Source organism: Lagopus leucura, unplaced genomic scaffold (genome assembly GCF_019238085.1).
Source record: "Lagopus leucura isolate 7727_CA_CO unplaced genomic scaffold, USGS_WTPT01 Super-Scaffold_760, whole genome shotgun sequence".
Taxonomy (NCBI): Eukaryota; Metazoa; Chordata; class Aves; order Galliformes; family Phasianidae; genus Lagopus; species Lagopus leucura.
This window is the reverse complement of record NW_024962257.1, coordinates 5,874,790-5,892,977: the sequence shown is the minus strand read 5'-3', so window position 1 is coordinate 5,892,977 and position 18,188 is coordinate 5,874,790. Positions and strand designations below refer to the sequence as shown.

The 18,188-nt window shown below is 41.7% G+C and overlaps 1 protein-coding gene across 3 annotated transcripts; it reads right to left on the bottom strand.

Moving 5' to 3' along the window:
• Window positions 1-561: 561 nt before the first annotated feature.
• On the bottom strand, window positions 562-14,938 carry LOC122176087. 3 transcript variants are annotated; one of them, XM_042864351.1, is made up of 20 exons: window positions 14,817-14,938; window positions 14,174-14,463; window positions 13,594-13,723; window positions 13,346-13,439; window positions 12,323-12,473; window positions 11,792-11,954; window positions 11,183-11,308; window positions 11,030-11,092; window positions 9,512-9,634; window positions 9,035-9,190; window positions 8,373-8,426; window positions 7,903-8,120; window positions 6,989-7,065; window positions 6,148-6,258; window positions 5,472-5,555; window positions 4,518-4,625; window positions 4,184-4,305; window positions 2,998-3,120; window positions 1,755-1,797; window positions 562-1,552 (listed from the first exon to the last, which is right to left on the bottom strand). In XM_042864351.1, exons 2-20 carry the CDS (start codon window positions 14,274-14,276, stop codon window positions 1,475-1,477), a joined length of 2,127 nt encoding a protein of 708 aa, XP_042720285.1. In that variant the 5' UTR covers window positions 14,277-14,463; window positions 14,817-14,938; the 3' UTR covers window positions 562-1,474. The 3 variants fall into 3 exon arrangements, with proteins under 3 accessions (XP_042720285.1, XP_042720286.1, XP_042720288.1); XM_042864352.1 differs by having other exon boundaries at window positions 7,903-8,027; XM_042864354.1 differs by lacking the exon at window positions 9,512-9,634.
• Window positions 14,939-18,188: the final 3,250 nt, after the last annotated feature.

Genomic DNA, 18,188 nt, shown 5'->3' with positions numbered 1-18,188 from the left:
TGGAGCAAAGCAGGAAAAAAAAAATAATAGAAAAGATCAGCCTTCAATTTACCTTTGGGTTTTTACACTGGCTGTAGTCCCAGGGCACCAGCACGATGTTTTCTGCTGCAGCTGATGAAGCGTGGGGTTGGACAGGCAGGGACAGGTATCACAAAGCCAAGTGCTAAGTTTTAGAAAACATCATTTTCTCATACATAAAAGACCATATCAGTATCTATAGTATAATCCTCACTATAAGGGCTTCACTCATTGCTGCTGTAATTCATTAAAATTCAGCAGCAGATAAATAATGAATAGCCATGCTATTTACTTACTGCAACACAAGCAGTTCTTGCATTTCCCCGTGATGGTGAATCCAAACCAAAGGGTAACAGAGCACAGTGCCCTCAATTGCTCCCAGCTCCATGCTGGGCACCCGGGGGGATGGCACCAAGGAGCCCATGCAGCTCAATACACAATGGAAAACCCAACCCAACAACAAAACCATAGACCAGGCATCATTTATTAAATCTTTTTTTTTTTTATTAAACCCTTTTTCCTTTTAGATGCATGTACACTTTCTGTAGAAAAGCTGGACAATAACTTAACTGAGTTTGGACAGAATATATCAACATGTTCAAAAGTCTTACCCTGCCTTCCAAACCACAGCACACACGTATCATGTTGGGGCAAAGAAGAGCACAACTGGGCAAGAAATACTTCCCTATTTCTACTTCCACAATTCCCAAAAAAGTCAGCTCTTACTATTATAATACTTGAAATAACACAGAGCCTTCAGCACCAGTTTAAGTCACCCATTGTAGAACGTTTAAGAAAGCCTACAATTGGAATGCCTTGAAAAAAATAGATTTTTTTATATACAAACAAAACAAGCTACTGCTTTCTTCATTCTGATTTCTTAGAGTAAGAAAGCTTGAGGCCAAACAATACTAATTGGAGTGATTTATTTTTATAATTATACACTATACAAACACAAGGAGTGCAAACAGCATCCTAATTTACACTGCTGTACACCTTTGGAGAGGCAGTTTTCCAAATTTAAGCAGCTTGTCTAACTGCTTTCTTAGCAGTTCTGTTGGCTTTCCACTCAGAAAACACCTGTGCAACTCGTAAGCGAAGGACTTTTGATGCTTTCCACTTTGTTTCTCTCCCCTCGTTCCTCTTGCCATTGCTGTCTCTGGTGAGCACTTCTCTATAGATCAGCTTTTCTTAAGATGTGAAGCTCCTGTCTCTAAACGACAGCTTAATACATGTGCCTGTAAAAAGGAAGTTTCCAGAACACACCTACCAGGATACAAATGCTGTTCACCATCTAGATCTGAGATTTTATTATCACACTTGGTCTGAAGTCAGTTTTTAGGTGTTCATTTCAAGCAAGGGAAGAGATGACAACCAAAACAGAACACAAAAGACTCCAGGAAGAGATGTGTTGGACCAAGGCAAGTTGAAAAATACGCTTGAAAATTTGGCCAGATCACAATTTTTCAAGAACATCCATGAACTTTGAGACTTCATGATGAGTTGTGGCACCAAGGGGCAGCTGCATTAACCTCTGAACAGAGGAGGAAGAAAGAGATTAATACACATCAGTAACTTGTCATTTTTACAATGAGCAATACTACTAATTATTTCCAACATGTATCAAGTATTAACCATCACTTATCAAATCATCTCATATCAATATATTTCTCAAAAGTGATGTATTTGTCATTTACACACTCTTTTGCTTAGTTCTAGAACACAGAGATACTTACTGCATTGTGAAAGAAGTTGTAAAGGTGCTTTGCCCATGGACATCTGAAAAACAGTTTAAGAAAGTTCTCAACCCATTTTCTTACAGGGACAAATCTGCTCCCAGTTTCACCCACCCCAACTACTCCACTCAGCTTCCAAATACAGATGAATTTAGCATCAGATACACAGTTTAAAAAAAAAAAACAAAACACAAAGGCAGACCATAATAAAAAGGATCCAATCAGATCCTGTCCTTGAATGCTGCTAGAGATGCAAAAAGGCATTTATTAGAGTTGTAAATTGGTTCAGTAGAACTCAACTCAAAGAACTGAGCGAGATCAGGAATTTTATTTCCTGAAATACACACAACAAAGGCTGGTGAGAAGAGAAACACAAGCATTTTGCAAGGAAGGTTAACTCATGTCTATGGTTTCTACTTAGGACAGTTACAAAGAAGTGAATTCTCTGCTGCTACGTGTGAGCTAAAAGTGCCAGAGGCTAAGGAGCCATTACCATACTAAGCCATACTAAGGAGCAATTACTGCCTTCTGGTATCTAACCCTTGAGTCACTGCATTTTAAGACTATCATGCCAATACATTTGTGTCTCTTACTTTACAGTGTACGATCCTTTACAGCCTAGAAGAGAAGGGAGCAAGGACTGCACTTCGGATCAGCCAGCAGTCTGAAGCGACGCGTCAAGAGTCACAGAATCACCAAGGTTGGAAAAGACCTCCAAGATCATCCAACCAGTGTGTTGCTATCATTGGCAACCTAAATACTGTACTCAGATCTCAGAACTCCGTTTTCTACTCTGTGCTGCTGTAATGCAAGTGGTCCCCCTGACAAGCACAGCCTTAACCACGTCCTCAGTCTGTGTCAGCACGCAGATGTTCCTGAATCTTCGGTTGAATGTGGGGATCTATTTTCTCACCACTACATGAAGCATTTCTTACAAGTTTAGAGGACATTTTGTTACCATCAGTATACCCAGCGTACTCTGATAAGTACACAACAATACTCTGTGCTTTTCATAGCACAAGACTCTGGGAAGTCAGAAGGCCATTTGGTTGATCAGGAACACAGAGCAATTGCAGATCTTTTCAACTCATCACATTTGATATCTTTACTGTTGCTTATAATAAGGAAGTCCATGAAATAGGAGTGAATTGTGAGTGCAGCTTGTTAATTATGAAGGAAACTACTAGCACTGTTGCAACATACAGTGATTGACTATTTGGCTATGATAAAGATTAACACTTACACGTGCAAGTTCTCTGTAATTATATCCAGAGCCAACACACCAATGGATTGCAGTATCCTGTTTCTGCAAGTCAGGAACAGGCAAACAAATTCACCCACGTACTGGGGACCAAGGTTTTGCCATCTAAGTGATATAAAACCAGAAAACAGAAAGCATCAGTTCAGCAGCAGAGACAAATGGCAATATCTGTGTAGCTTACCTCCTGACACCGCTTCCTCACTCTTCAGTCTGCTCTAAAAGTAGGGGCATTTAATTTTAGGAATTCAGATTCACAGTCCCCCCTCTGATTAGAGGGACATAGCAATGCCATGATCACATATCCTTCAGATCATCACAGTTATTTCAGACATGCCCAGCCAATAATGCATTGCTGCACAAGAAATACTAGGGCCTCACAGCTACCTGAATACAGAACTGAGTCAGATCAGTGGCCCCATCCAGTTCAGTGTCCTGGCTCTGTGACAAGTATATTTGTTTTGGCCTTCTGCAAACCAGACACATGAAAGGAGGATGCCCTATATGCCCTCTGTCTGAAGGAATGGTTGCTGAGGAGCAGTGCTAGCTCATATAGATCTGAAGGAAATCATTTTCTAGATACACTCATCTTCAAGAGCTCTTCAGCCTCCTCAGGTCTGGAGTGCTGTTTTTATGCTAGCTGTACTGTACAATCTTCCAGCAATGTTCCTGCTCTTCAATCTATATATACCTTTCATTTTCACAGCATCCTCTGTCAACCAAATTCACAGCTCCAAGTAATACAACCTTAATCCATTTTGGTTTTGCCACATTAGATTTCCTTTAAGACTCTTGCTTTAGAGGAAACCACAAACAATTATTCCCTGGTCACCATCAGCACATCCTGTGAGATTCTGCAGACCACTGCCACAGCCCCAGGCTGGGATACCCAAGCCATGTCAACCAGTTCCTCACAGGGATCAACCCATGTTTCAAGAACCACCACCAGGATCACACACAACATTTACATGAACTATGCACCTGCTTCCCCCCCCCTCCCCCATTACTTTCTTATTGGCTCCTAGCATTTTCTTCACATTATTACCCGAAGCACTGGGCTGGTCATTTTCAAAGAGCTAAAGCTTGCATCTTTGCTAAATGTTCCTGCTGTGAGCCTGCTGTCAAATGTTTCCAAAAACAGACAGACAGATTTCAGGAAGTGTTTACTCACAGTTTCAGCATTGTTGCTTTCTGACGATTCAGATCTCTCAAAATCAGATCGACAACGCCATGAAGGATGTGCTTATCATAGGAAAGATGATTCAGTAACAGCCTCAGAGCCCAGAAGTTGTTCTAGGAAGAGACAAAATAAGGCCACTAATTCAACTTAATTCACAATTGTTTCTTAAACAAAACAAAACCCTAAAAATAACAGAAGAAATTAAAGGCCAGTAAAGCTTCTAACTAGGCTAAATGCATGCAAGAATCTCCAAGTAGGCGTTACATTCATTTTAAATATAATCCACTTTAATCTCTTCAAACTGAAGTCCATCTCCAGGACTCACCCCAAATGCCAGGAATATCTCTAGGAAGGAAGTTAAGTATGGGAGTTCACAGATAACCATCTGTTGTACTGCTTGCACTGCAAGAATAAGACAAGCCTCCTGGTGCAACTGCAGGAAGAGATATAAAAAAAGAAGAGATTTATATTTAAAAGTCCCCTTTCCCACTACTTGTATATTGCCTCCAGTCCAATCAGCAGTAAGCTACTACCACTCCAGTCACATCTGCTGGATGACAGATACTACATTCAGAAGAATCTTACAAAGGCTGAAGGAAGGGCGAATAGAACAGATACTTCTACTTATATAGTGTGTTTCATCTGAGGATCTCAAAGTCCACCTAGAAATATGAGGTCTCTCACCAGACAGAAGCAGAAGAATTAGTGGGACAAAATGTCTGGTCCAGGAGTTGCATACTGCAAGGTAAAGCTAAACGTAGTGCCCACAGAAGAACTGGGAAGAGAATGAAATTGTTAAATATAATCACCTACCTAAGCAGCAAACTATTTGCCTCAAAACACCCTTAAACATGCTCCATCATTCACAACAAGATGAGAAATCCCAGGCTATTCTGAGTTTTGAGACAAAGGCTGTCAGTCTCAAAGGACAGCCTCCCATCTGAACCAAACACAAGATTACTCTGAGAAGTTACTACAGAATCACTGATAACTAACCGTCCCACTTTAGGAGGTACATAAATTCGGACAGTGATGAATTAAAACTTTTGGATGGATTGCAGATAGTGCCAGTTCTGAATACAAAAAGCCAGTCAGGGTCTGTTCAGATAACAGCTCTGACCTTTAGATTGTGCCAAGACCAGTCCTACGCCACTCCCCCAGAACTTCAAACCTTATCTCAGAAGCTCTTTACGATAATCCAGGTGTTCTCAATACTGCAGTATCTTCAGGTACCTTACAATAAAACAGTCAATTCCCTTGTTGACAGATGCACACTTACCTGGGAGAAAATACCAGGTGGGAAAGAAACGTTAAGTTTTGCCTTCAGTTCCTGGAAGAGACCATCACTGGCAACCAGCACCCCCTGCAACAGGAGTGACCAGTCAGAAGGAAGAGAAAGGGTGCCTTCACAGGCATCAAACCACACCCAGCATCTTATCTATTACTTCAGAGTGCTTTTACTTACTTTTCAGTGTCTTTACGAGTGAGGTTGATTGTTCATCATACTCAGAGAAAGCTGAATTTCTACAGCACTAACTAAACAATGTCATACAACCTCTTAATTTTAATCCACTGTGCTTAGCAGACATTTATTTCTGTTCTTGTGGAAAAAAAAAAAAGATCCAGGCACTGTCTCTTAGAGCTATTTTAACACATTTAAATTTCTTTCCTATACATTGAGCTGTTACATGATTCATCTCAATATTAAACAATACAGAACAGGTATCTGGCACTGAGCTGCAAGCAGAGTTAATCTATTCATTGTTGCACTTGCCACTCACAAATAACAACTTCTTGTCAAGTATTTCACTTGCACATACTGTAAGAATTTGTGATGAGGTAAAGTCAGCCTTAATATTTAACTGAACAAGCTGACGTCCACACGGAATGAAGCACAGCATAAAACCATACAACAGATTCTTCCATCTCAGAGCACAGCAGCAGTTATTTATTACCTGCTGAAATGTAACTGGGGGCTCTTTCACTGTCAGAGGGCGAAGGCGCCCATTTCTTTCCAGGAAACAGCTACTGCCCATAATCATGATGAAGGAACCCCAGCATTTAGGCTGAAATACAACAGAAAATTTGTTTTACGGGATCAAATACATCTTTAGCAACTTTTAATGATCAAAGTAAGTCTCCTTGATATGCATTCTCTTCCTTCTAGCCCCTCTAACAGAACTCCCAGACATGTCTACACAAATCACAGGTTAATGTTTGATCTGTCATCTTGAGAAACAGCCATTTTGCCTCACCTGTAGAGACGAGGCTTTTTTCCACCCCTTTTAATTCTAAGGAGTATGAACAGAAACAACAGACCTGCTGCTGGTGTAACCATTACAGCTCCACTGAAAAGATGACACTAGCATAACTTAATAGAGAAAATTCCTCCTGAACAGCTGAGCAGTAAGAACATATCGTTCAACATATATATGGCAAATTTTCTCTTCATTCCATCATTGCTATGGTACGCTGCTAAATTCACTGAAGCTACAAGAGCTGCATACAAGCAGGATTTGTCATAGTTTTATCAGTAAAGCTCCAGCTGAGTCAATGGATCACTCACAACTTGACACGTTTTGTGAGAGCACAGAAATGCTATCTGAGGAAAACATTTGCAGACTTATTTCCACCACGTCCCCAAACCAATCCTGCAGTACAGAAAAGCTTCACAGAGGTCTGAACTACTCAGAGGATTCTGGCAGTAAATCCTTTCATTAGATAAGCAACTGGACAAAGCAGGTAAGGTACAAAACCACTGAACAGGCCATATAAGTAGTTCTAACACGGACTCACATTTCTGTACAGTGACAGATTGCTGTAAAGGAGTTTGAATGCCTGCTTGATCAGAACACCATCTTTCATTGGAGACCCTGCGAGAAGAAAAAAATTAAGATGCATCTTTTATTCCTTGAGTAACCACAGAGTATGAACAGACTCAAAATACTGCTGAAGACACACTTCTACAGAAACCTAGAGGAAAAACAAGCATCTACAGCTATTTTACTATATTTTACAGTAGTTTTTCTATTCGGAACCTCCATCAACTGTGAAATGCTGTTCTGGAAAGCTGTAAAAAAACTTGAGTACAGTTTAGACAAAACCATCACAGCAGGTGACCCCTAACAAAGTCTTATTATGCTAATTGGACTACAGTATCCCATGCTTCTACGAACTCTAATAACTGAACATCTCCAAAATCAACCTTTCACTTCAGAGTGCATTTGACAAGTAGATCCAGAGGTTGGTGGCCCTGCCTGTGGCAGGGAGTTTGGAACTTGTTGATCCCTTCCAACCCAAGCCATTCTGTGATTCAATATACAGGTATATACAATACAAAATATATTCAGAGACCCCTTCCATCTGAAAACTTTCACTCTCGAGATACAACACATCACAGTGCTGAGCTATGCACTGCCATTTGTAATGCTATGATATAATGCAGAGCTTTTTGTTTTCTTTTAATGGGCTTTTCTCAGCAAAAGAACTTCACAACTGACAAAAGGCAACGTTCTCTGTGCACTGTGCTACACACGCTCAAATATAAAGACACTCTACCTGCTTAATGACCTGCACTGTGCTTTAGTCCAGACAACTTACATTTGGATTCAGAGCCTCCCCCAAACATTTCTGAATTTAAAGAGCTGCAATTAAATAAGATCCTAAACATATAAGAGGAAAAAAAAAATATAATAATAAAAGTCACTTGCCAACTGTAACCCAGGGCCCAGGGTCCTGAATATCCTTCCCAGCAGGGACACTGCCTGTCCTGAATATCTTCAGGTAGACCTCAAACTGAAGAGGAGTTAGTCGGCATGCAGTGCAGCACGCAAGGCTATTGATGGGAAACAACAGTGAATGTGTAGCATCAGTGAAGTCTCCAGTTTTACACAAATAGAATGGGATTTTATCTCGAAGGTCTCTTAGCCTGGAAAGAAGAAATAAATGAGCACCTGATTTTTGTTCATTCAGAAGCTTTACAACATGTATGCATACACCCAGTTAAGTCTGACAGCTAAGAAGTTACATCCAATAAGGCAGAACTGAGCTGCAGTGCTGTATTACTTTCACTTGGCAAACAGCTTTCAAAATCCTACTGCCTTTCATTCTGTTTGATTAGATGTAGAAAAAGAGACTGGGACACAATTTGAGGGCAATGAAACAAACAAAAGCCATTTACCCTTTGGTGTCACTGCATTTCACAGCTCTCAGGTAGCGAACAACTTCTTTATAGCTGGAGAAAGCGGAAGAGAAAAGAAGTGTTACGCTGTACACAACAGGTCAATGACTAGTCAGTTACTCAGTTACTACAGTTAATGAAGCAAAACAGCAGTCCTTGTCACATAAAAGCACTGTGAAAAAGGACAGCACAACTGGCAGAAAGAGACTGCTGAAAGCTTCAAAAGCCACTTCTGAATACAGCAGATATCTAAATTAATCCACAGATTATCTCTGTGCACTAGGAACAAATAAAAGCAGGCTAAGAAAAGACAAGTCTGTAAGAGGACTAAAGATCGCTTACTTTATTTTTAAAACTGTCCTCCAAATTGTCAGTGTTTGATGAACTGATTTTGTTTTTAAACATCAAATTCCAAAAGCCACTGAGATTACTGAAACAAAACAATTACCTGATTCTGATTCTAACAGCTTCAAAAAGCACTGGCCTTGCTAATAAGTAATGGCAACGAACAGCTTCAAATATACCCTCTTTTGTATATTTCCCCATAATGCAAAATTCTTGCAGAGGTTAGGAAAGCACTGCATGGCAATTAGTAGCATGAACAAATACAAAAGTTGGGTTTTGAAAATGGAAAAAACAAAGCAAGCCCAAACCGATCGTACTTTTTATTTTCAACTAGTTTCTCCACTCGAGCCTCTATGACAGGAAGCACTTCCCACAGAAATGTCTTCCTTCCCTTCTGTGTCCTTTGCCCTGTGGTGTTCTGTCCTTTCAAAACCGTGGTCAGTAACACATGATCCCAAGGCACGACATTCAAGCTGGAAGCACAAGAATGAGGAAATGCTGAGGACTCTGCTGGTATGCACAATGCGTTTCAATGAAGTGACACTAAGACTTATTCATAAAACATTCTGAAGTTCACAGTTCAATTTCAGGGAAAGAAAATAGAAGGATTTATACAAACAAGAGCTTAGCCACAACATCAGTTTCTCACTATGCTAAGGGTGGGACACAAAGCAGAGAGTACTGAAGCCTTCCATTGAACACCTTCAGCAAAAATCAGTGAAAGAACCATTCCCTAAGTCAGTTTATAAATTAGCCAAAGGCATAAAACCAGACTCCATAAACAAAGAACATACCTATTGGAGAAGGCAAAACAGTGACATGGAAGCGAGATGGACTGAAAAAAATTAACAAATTTCTCATATAAACTTTTTGGGAAGTCACACAACACCAGCATCTTCTGAAGTCGTGTTGTGATCCTGTGTTTTAAAAAGAAAAGCAAAAGCAAAAATAAAAATCTGCTACCTTTAAGTGAAATAACACTCAGATTTTTGAGAAAATCCTGTGCAAAACTGCTCTGCAGAGATTACATACAGATTTCTTTGGTTAAGCTTCAGAGAGTCTGGGTTTATCTTCAAGTTCGTGCTTTAATATTTGTAGCCAATACAGGTATTAACTCTATGTAATTATTTTCATATTTCATTGTCAGTGAAACTGAGCATTCTGTGGTCTCAGGCTTTAAAGATGATCCCCTCCAAGTATGTGAGAAGCACTGAAGCAACACACTGTGAGCTCAGTAAGGAAGCTGCCTGACCCAAGTCAGCGAAACCGTTGTCTTAACTGAAAACTGGAGAGAACACACTAAGGTAAAGAAGAGCTCAATTATTTTGAAAGTGGGGGGGAAGGCAAAAAAAATAAATAAAAAATACCCATTACTGTTCTTTTAAAGTAAAAAAATTAATAAATTCAAGAATAGTCGTATAAAATGAAAACTGATACAGGATTTAGGTTATGCCTGTCACAGAGGTGAGAACATTAATTGTTTTTGAGTGCTCCTAAAAAAAATTAATTCTTAATTCATTAACCTTCTGTTGCAAGCAAATTTCAGGTTAAAGGTGAAAAGCTAAAACGAGAAATGAATTAAGCCAAGTGAGCTGGGTGTCCTCATTCATTATCCTCTAGGGGAACTTCACTATGTTACATCCCTGACTGCTCCATCCCAGAGGAGGACTGCAAGGCTGCTGTTTTGACTCTGAACAGGTGCTATTTATTGTTAGGCTTACTAACCACAAGTAGCTACCCAACACCATCTTCTGGTCTGGCCTAAAAGAGCATTCCTGGACTCAAAGTACTTCATCATCTTGGCTTTGAGATTTCCCCCCCCACTGTGGGAAGGCTGACTGCTTATGTGGCTGTCAAACAAGGCAGATGTGGCTCTTGTCCTTCACAAAAAGGGAGAAATTCACAACTGAGCTGCTAAACAATCTATTTGTACTATCTGCAGCAAACAGGTACAGAATACAATAGTTTGCTGAGGTCTCTGCTTACCAAGCTGACTGGTACACACTCTTGTTTGTAACCTTGTCCGTCCTTACCCACCTGCAGCCTACACATGCAGGCAGCTGGCTCTCTCTGCTCTGCTCAGAGTCTAATAGAACACAGCAAGGTCCTGCTGCCTGATGCTACAGAATGAACGGAGTAAATACACTTATTTTAGAGCTCTGCAAGTTCATTTTTGTTTCTTTTAAGAGCTAAAACATTCATTTTTCCTTTATGCCTTTGAATAGAAGCCCTTTTAAGTGTGCTTCAAGTGTAGTCACAAAGTTTGCATCCAGCAACCATCTCTTACCATTATGTAATAAGTCAAGTCTTACCTTTGCAACAAACAAGGGACAGCAAGCTTTAGTGAAGCAGTATGACCAAGGTTCTGCCAGCTTCTGTGGGGGGACAGGAGAAAGAAAAGCAGTTTTATTTCCTTGTGAGAAGAAAATAAAGATTAAGCACTAACTGTGGAACTGGATACTCACATAGCAGGGTCTTTATGAAGGGTTATCTCTCTAGCTGCTCCCAGAAGCATGACAGCAGCAGCTTTAGGACTCTCTCTTTCAGCCTGATTTAAAAATCTTGTTACCAGTGCATAAACTCCAGAATACCTGAGAAAGTTAAGTAGTCCATGAGATAAAGCATCTGCAGTGACATACTCCATGAACAAATGGTAATGATGACCACTCTAGTTTGAAAGCAAACTGATTCACCTTTCCCTGAAAAGAATCTGTGAAACAGGAAGATGGCATTTGCACAGGCATTACTTTCAGAATTTTAAGAGCACACACCATCAAGTAAAAGCCAAACTCAGTTCTAACAAATCAGTAAAAACACAGGGGTTTGTTTCATGCTTTTCCAAGCTGCTGTAACCAGGAATGCTACCATCTTAGCACAGCACAACAGGTATCTTTTAAGATGTATTTAGGACGATTCTTAAAATACATCCAAGTTAAATTCAGTTCAATTGCTCACTGATCAATTAAGATCCCTCCATTATGCTGCTGTTTCAGGTGCCACGAAACTGCTTATGTTACTTAAGGAAAGAAAACCTGCAGCGACCAACATGCACTGCTAATTCTGTCATCACTTACTTGTATACAATCTCTGTGCTGCGTGATCTGCAGACACCACACTGGCCAGGAGGCAGCTTTGAGACACAAAAGCATTCTTGCTCTGTGGGAGCTATTCTCACTCCAATTAAATACTTATTATATTCCACAGAAAGCTCCTGGATAAAGCTTATTAGAAGGTTTCCTAAGAGGACAGAGAGGTGGAGATGTGAAACTTTCAGCGCAAAAAAATTACTTCAAAACCAAAATAAAGACATTCATAGGTAAAATATTTGATAAATCACTTGCACCCAATCTTAAGAGCCAGGCATAATTTGTTGCTTCTTCCAAGGGGAAGAAAGCAGGACACAAGTGTGGAACTGCAGACCTGTCTGTTCTGAGTACAGCCCAGAGGACAGCAGACCTGAGCTGCTACCTAAATAACTCACCAAAGCTTTACAAGGACAGTTGTGGTCCAGACAAGCTGTCCTTGTAGATTACAAGTAGAGCCACAGACCAGGTAGCCACAGTGAGCCAAAGGTCTGCCAGGACAGAATGAGAACCCTTGCTTACCACCATGCCGAAGGTCTGCATCTATGTCTGTGAGCTCCAAATTGAACATGACAAGAACGCCAGCCAAGGCAAAATCACGCCGTTCTTTCCAGAATTTGCTTTTGTTATGTGCATTGCAGTGACAGAGGGAAGAAGTTGTCCAATTCTGGCACTGTTTCATAACAAGGGAAAGACAGAGAAAAGCATTTTATTGTCCCCAAAGTTCAGCAAATCAAAAGTTAGTTCCTCTCTACAAGTAAAGGACTGGAATTCATTGTATGCCTTGCTTCTGTGGTTTTACCTGGCTTTGTAATTTGACAGGTGAGGCAAGAGGACAACGTGGCAATGCCTTTCTACCATAACTTAAAAAGAACAACAATAATAATAATAAAAAAGACTTCCTCCTCCCCTCCCCAGTAATTTACTCTAATTCCTGAATACTTATGGAGACACTTAGGTTGACATCTTCCTCACAGAATACACTATGAATAATCAAAGCTTTGTTTCTGAACGCTCACCCCAACTTTACTCACAGTTCAAAGTTTTCAGAATTCTAAAAAACAACAACTAAAAAAACCTACAAAAAAATAAACCTCCAATCAAACAACGAAGCAAACAATCTTCCCCTCCTCTCAAAGCAAAACCAAAACCAAAACCCACCAACCAACACATCCCTCCCCACACCTCATCCCTCCCCTACTTAGGGTTAGGAAAATCTAGAAATTCAATATTTGCCTAGTGCAGTGAGAAACAACCTGATTTAGTAATTACATTCCATGAAGTCCCAGGCAAACGGGATGCACATGTGTTTATATCAAGTGAATATCCTACAATACTGTACTACTGGAAATAAACCTAGATGGTGACCATACTTAACGCTGTGAAGCTGATGGATAGAAGCATTTAGAGTAGGAGCTATTCAAATAATCAAACTCTACATAGCATTTATTGTTTCAGTGTGCATAAGAGTGATTTCTTTTATAGACAGTTAAAGAATTCAGTTTACTCAAATTTGAGCATTTCTTGATTACAGCTCATCCTTACCTCAGAAGCCAGCTTATCACAAATGTAGCAGTAGCACTGACTACAAAAATCAGCATTTTTTCCAAGGGGTGAGCACGTTTCACATTCCATTCGTCTACAGAATTGAAAAACAGAGCATTATTTACAAAGCAGTTTGTGCACTTACCCAACTCTACTTACACTTTCAGCTGTTAAGAGTTTTAACAAGCCTACATGACTATATGTGGGAAAGGAAACCTCCACATTAGCCTCCACATCATTGAACGTACTCAAATGAGTGTGATGTACAGTCATATCTTGCATGGGGCATCACATTTGCTTGTTTACAGAAAGTAACCACTAGTTCACACTCCTCATCCACAATCTCTTCACATTTCTTCTCTTCCAGGGCAGTCTTCACTGTATAGAAGAGAAAACAGTCTGACTCAGTATGAAAAGCCTACAACGTCCTTACAAAAATCAACCAGCTACTGATACTTATTCTTTAAAACACTTTAAGGCACAAGCTTTCTTATCATTTCATCTGGTGCAAATAAGAAAGATACACTGGCTTGGAACAAAAGATTCCTACACAGTCAAAAGGCATGTAATAACAAAAAGATCTGGTCACCACTGAAAATGGCTCAGAGAAGTTACTGATATTTTAAAACTACCCAGTAGTACTCTTTAAAACAACCTATGATGGCAAAGACAACAGCAGTTTGTTTGGTTTTTATTTATTTTTGAACTACTTTGATTTCCTCGCAGCCCAAAGCCGCATTTCAAAGGCGTCAGATCTCATATTTTACTTCAGGTTGTTTCAAAAGTTAATTTGCAGCACCTCACAGCTGAGAAGAGCACAGTACTCACCCAAGGGGTCCACTATGAGAACTGAGTTCCCATGTGTGCTGTCGTCTTCATCGTCGCTGATCAGGATCACATCTCGCTCTTTCTCTTCTTCAGAGGGCCCCATAGTCACTGAGCTCCAAAGGAAAGGCCCAGTTCAGCAGAAAACTGCGCAGAGAAAGTAGGAAGGGTAGAAAAGGCCTCTTCCCAAGCCAAGCTCTGCGTACATCACACTATGAATAGCAACGTTCAACACTTCAGTGGAATCAGAAGCTCAAACAACATTCCACTTTCCATCCACATTTGAGAGAACGCTAAAATAAAAACGAAGAGGTGGGAAGAGAATTGGAAAGGAGAAAAAACAAACAAACAAACAAACAAACAAGAAGAAAAGGGTGAGACCTGGCATTCGTCTGCTAGGCCCACCGTATTGAACTGCGGTTATTTCCCCTCGCAGACCCGCAGTAGCACCGCAGCCCCCCCTCCTCTCCCCGCCCCAAACGCTCCCGACCCCCCCCAGCCCCCCGCCCGCTTCGGCCCTCCCTCAACCGCCGCCCCCCAACTGTAAGCTGCGCTCCCAGAGGAGCCCCGCGCCCCCTCATCCCGCTGCCCCTCACCGCCCCGATTCTCGCCCGTTCCCCACGAGGCCCGAGGACCCCCGGCTCACCCTCAGCGCGCAGATCCGTCCTGCCCGCCGCCCCAGCCCGCCACTCTTTGAACGAACAATCACTTCCGAAGCGGCCACCCCCGGAAGGGGTTCGGGCGGCGACGCTACGCGCTCTATTTCCGCCCTGGCAGAGCGCTGGATGGTCGCTGGGGGCCGCCATCTTTGATGAGGGCAGAATGGGGCGGGGCTGTAGGGAACCGCCATCTTTGGTGAAGGCAGGGCGAAGTGATGTCGTGGGGGGGGGGGGGGGCCGCCATCTTTGATAAGGGCAGGACGGGGGGGTGTTCTATGCCTGCTGGGTTTACGGCTCCTCCTGCTCGTGTAGACAAATGATAGAATCACTGAGGTTGTAAAAATGTGTGAGATCCCCAAGTTGAACCCATCCCACCGTGCTCGCTGACCACATCCCTCATTGCAACACCTCCACAGTTCTTAACACCTCCAGGGATGTTGACTCCCACCTCTCCCTGGACAGCAGTGGCAGTGCCCGACTGCTCTTTCAGAGAATAAATGTTTCCTATTATCCAATGTGAAATCCTTCACCCTCTGCATAAAGGAAGGGAAATTGGCATCAGAGCATGGTGTGCTCCTGTGAGTTCTCTTGGTGTGCTGCAGAAGGGGGTGGGGAGGTTTTGGTGGTCCTTTGGGGACGTGTCCCCCTACTCACTGTGACTCCCTGTGTTTGGGCACGGGTTTTCTGAGGACAACTCTTTTCCACCTCATTTCCACTGCTTGGTTACTGTTTTGGACTCACACTGCTATTTCAAGGATGTTGCTCTTATTATAGAAGCCTTGTGGTCAGGAAGGATATTTATCATATATAAGCAATACATCTGGAAGTTATAAGCAGAACTATAACTTTGGGCAAGCTCCTTAATTAGGCACAATGGCAAATATTCAAGGATATTGCTCTTACTGTAGCATAGATAAGCAGTACATCTGGAAGTTATAAGCAGAACTGCAACTCTGAGCAAAAATGGCAAACAGTTCTGAGACATCACAGGCGATGATCTGCAATGCAATCCCAGCAATGTGACCCTAAAACGCTTCCATTGCAGCCAGGCCCAGCCACTGTGGCCATCAACCAGATGGCAGCTTCTGACAGAGAAAGGGTTTTACTGCATTTGGTTGTCCCTAATCACCAGACTGATCACAACAGGCTTTTCCTACCCCAACCCATCAGGCGATCAGTGAGGAGAGCCCACATCCAGCAGATGTTCAGGATTTCCCAGTAACACTAGATGGTACCAGAGCTCCACACTGAGGCTCGGGCGCGCTTCACCCATCTGGACTGAAAATACTCCAAAAATGGAAATTCTGAAACATGGAAAGCTGAAGATGTAAAGCTGTAATATATTCATAAGCTGTTGGCAAAGCAGTCGCCTCTTCTGTGGGAAAGAGTAGACAGGGGAATTATGAGTAAAATAAGGATGCTTTTCTGGTTTTCAGGACAAGTGTAAGACAGTAATTTTGGTTAAAACTTATCAGCAAGGTCAAGGTATTACAGAAGCTGGTAGGAAAGCATTTGAAGGCTAACACTCAAGGAATGGGCATCTTTCATTACTAGTAGTTATTTCACAGTTTGAGGATTATCTAGCAAGTGTTTTAGTTCGAGCAGAAACTGCCACTAAGTCATAAAAATGTGATGTAAATACATTTCTTGTATTGGTAATAATAAAAACTACTGAAACAACACTTGGAATATTGCACATTTTGTGCAATTGGCTGCACACGCTTTTTGCTACGTGCTGCCTGAAAAATTCGTGTGTTAAAAAAATCCCTTCCTGAGAATGAATATTTATTCTATGAATAATCTTTAATGTCTTCGCAGCTTTCAACACATTTGGGCAAAATGTTTCAAGTTTCTGTACTTACAATGAAAAATTTAAACTTGACACCTAAATAGGTGGCGTGATTTCGGCTGCGTGGAGCACCTTCTGTGGAGACATCATTTCCTTCACACAGTTGCCTCTGCAGCATGACAGCGTTTTAACAGCCCAGAGCAACTCAACACAGCCATTTAGGTGATGAAATGAAGTATTGAGATAGCAGGGAGAAATAATAAAGGCAGAACTGGCATCCGGCCAGAATAATTTCTTGAAAACTCTACTCTCATGCAGAAGCCTTGTGGGATGATGTGATGGCCAAATATGGTCAGGACTTAGTGCTGCATTTCATCCAAAACACAGCAAAGCTGGTGTTTCCCCTCCTTCCAGATGAAGAGTTAGCATCGTCGGCTTATTTTTAGTGGTGTGGATGTAAAGTATGCTGGTTAAATTTCATATGGCCTGAGCTCAGTCTGCTCTACCATGCCAGGTTTCATGCCCAGAACTAGCAAAGCTCAAGGTCTGACACCACAGGCTCCTTCTTCATAGTCTTCATCCTGTAGGTCAGTGTTAGGAGCCTTGTTCTGCTGCTTGCTGGGGCTTGTGTTTGTCAGGTGCCTGGAATGGGAATAAGGAAGATGAAGGTCTATTTGGGGATCTCTGGTAGCCACAAAATGAAACAGTAATTAGCAGCAGGCCAGGAGGTATGTAATGTGCAATACACATTAATGAGCACATTAAAAATGAATGTGTAATGTCGTGTAGTGGTAAAGTGGACAAGGAGCAGTCTGGAGCAGATTGGGGCATTAACTGAAAATGCAGAAGACTTCAGCTCTGTTGAATGAATTGCAGGGTCCAGAGAAATGGGTTTCCACCACCAGCTCCTGAAGCAGAAGTGCAATTTTTCTCTGACCACAACAGCAGAGCTGTAGAGCAAACAGACCATTAATATGTCCATTAAAATATATATATATATATACACACATATATATATTCATGTCCTATATATATTTACCACTTCTTCATTCTGTTGAAAGTCAAAGGCCCGCTTCTGTTTGATGAAAGGCTTGGGATAGATCAATTGACTGGAAAAGGCTTAGAGGATTTAAATCTACAATTCCACGTGGACAGGTGCTAATCCACCAGTCTGCTGAGCCTGAGCAAGGTGCCGCAGAGCTGTCCAGGCACTCTGACTCCAGCCTGTTCTTGTTTGGCCCAGAAAAGGTTGCTCAGTGCTGGAACTGTAAAAGAGATTCTCCTAACCGAGCTGCTGGGAAAAGACTTGTGCTTATTTCTAGCTACCTTTGGCATCTCTGCAGAGTTGGTGCCTCTGTTACAGGCAAGCTTTCCACGGTGACTTTAGTCTTTGAAGTGCTTTCTAGTGCACTGCAATGAGCTGATGAAGTGTTGTCCGCCGTGTGCAAGCAGCTCTGCTCAGGTTTCATAAAGAAGCAAGGTTTGCGTGGTTATAATGTGTGTGTGAGTGAATGAAGGGCCCAGAAGTCATTGAGATGGGAAGAAACTGTCCTTGTTCTCCAAAAGCCAG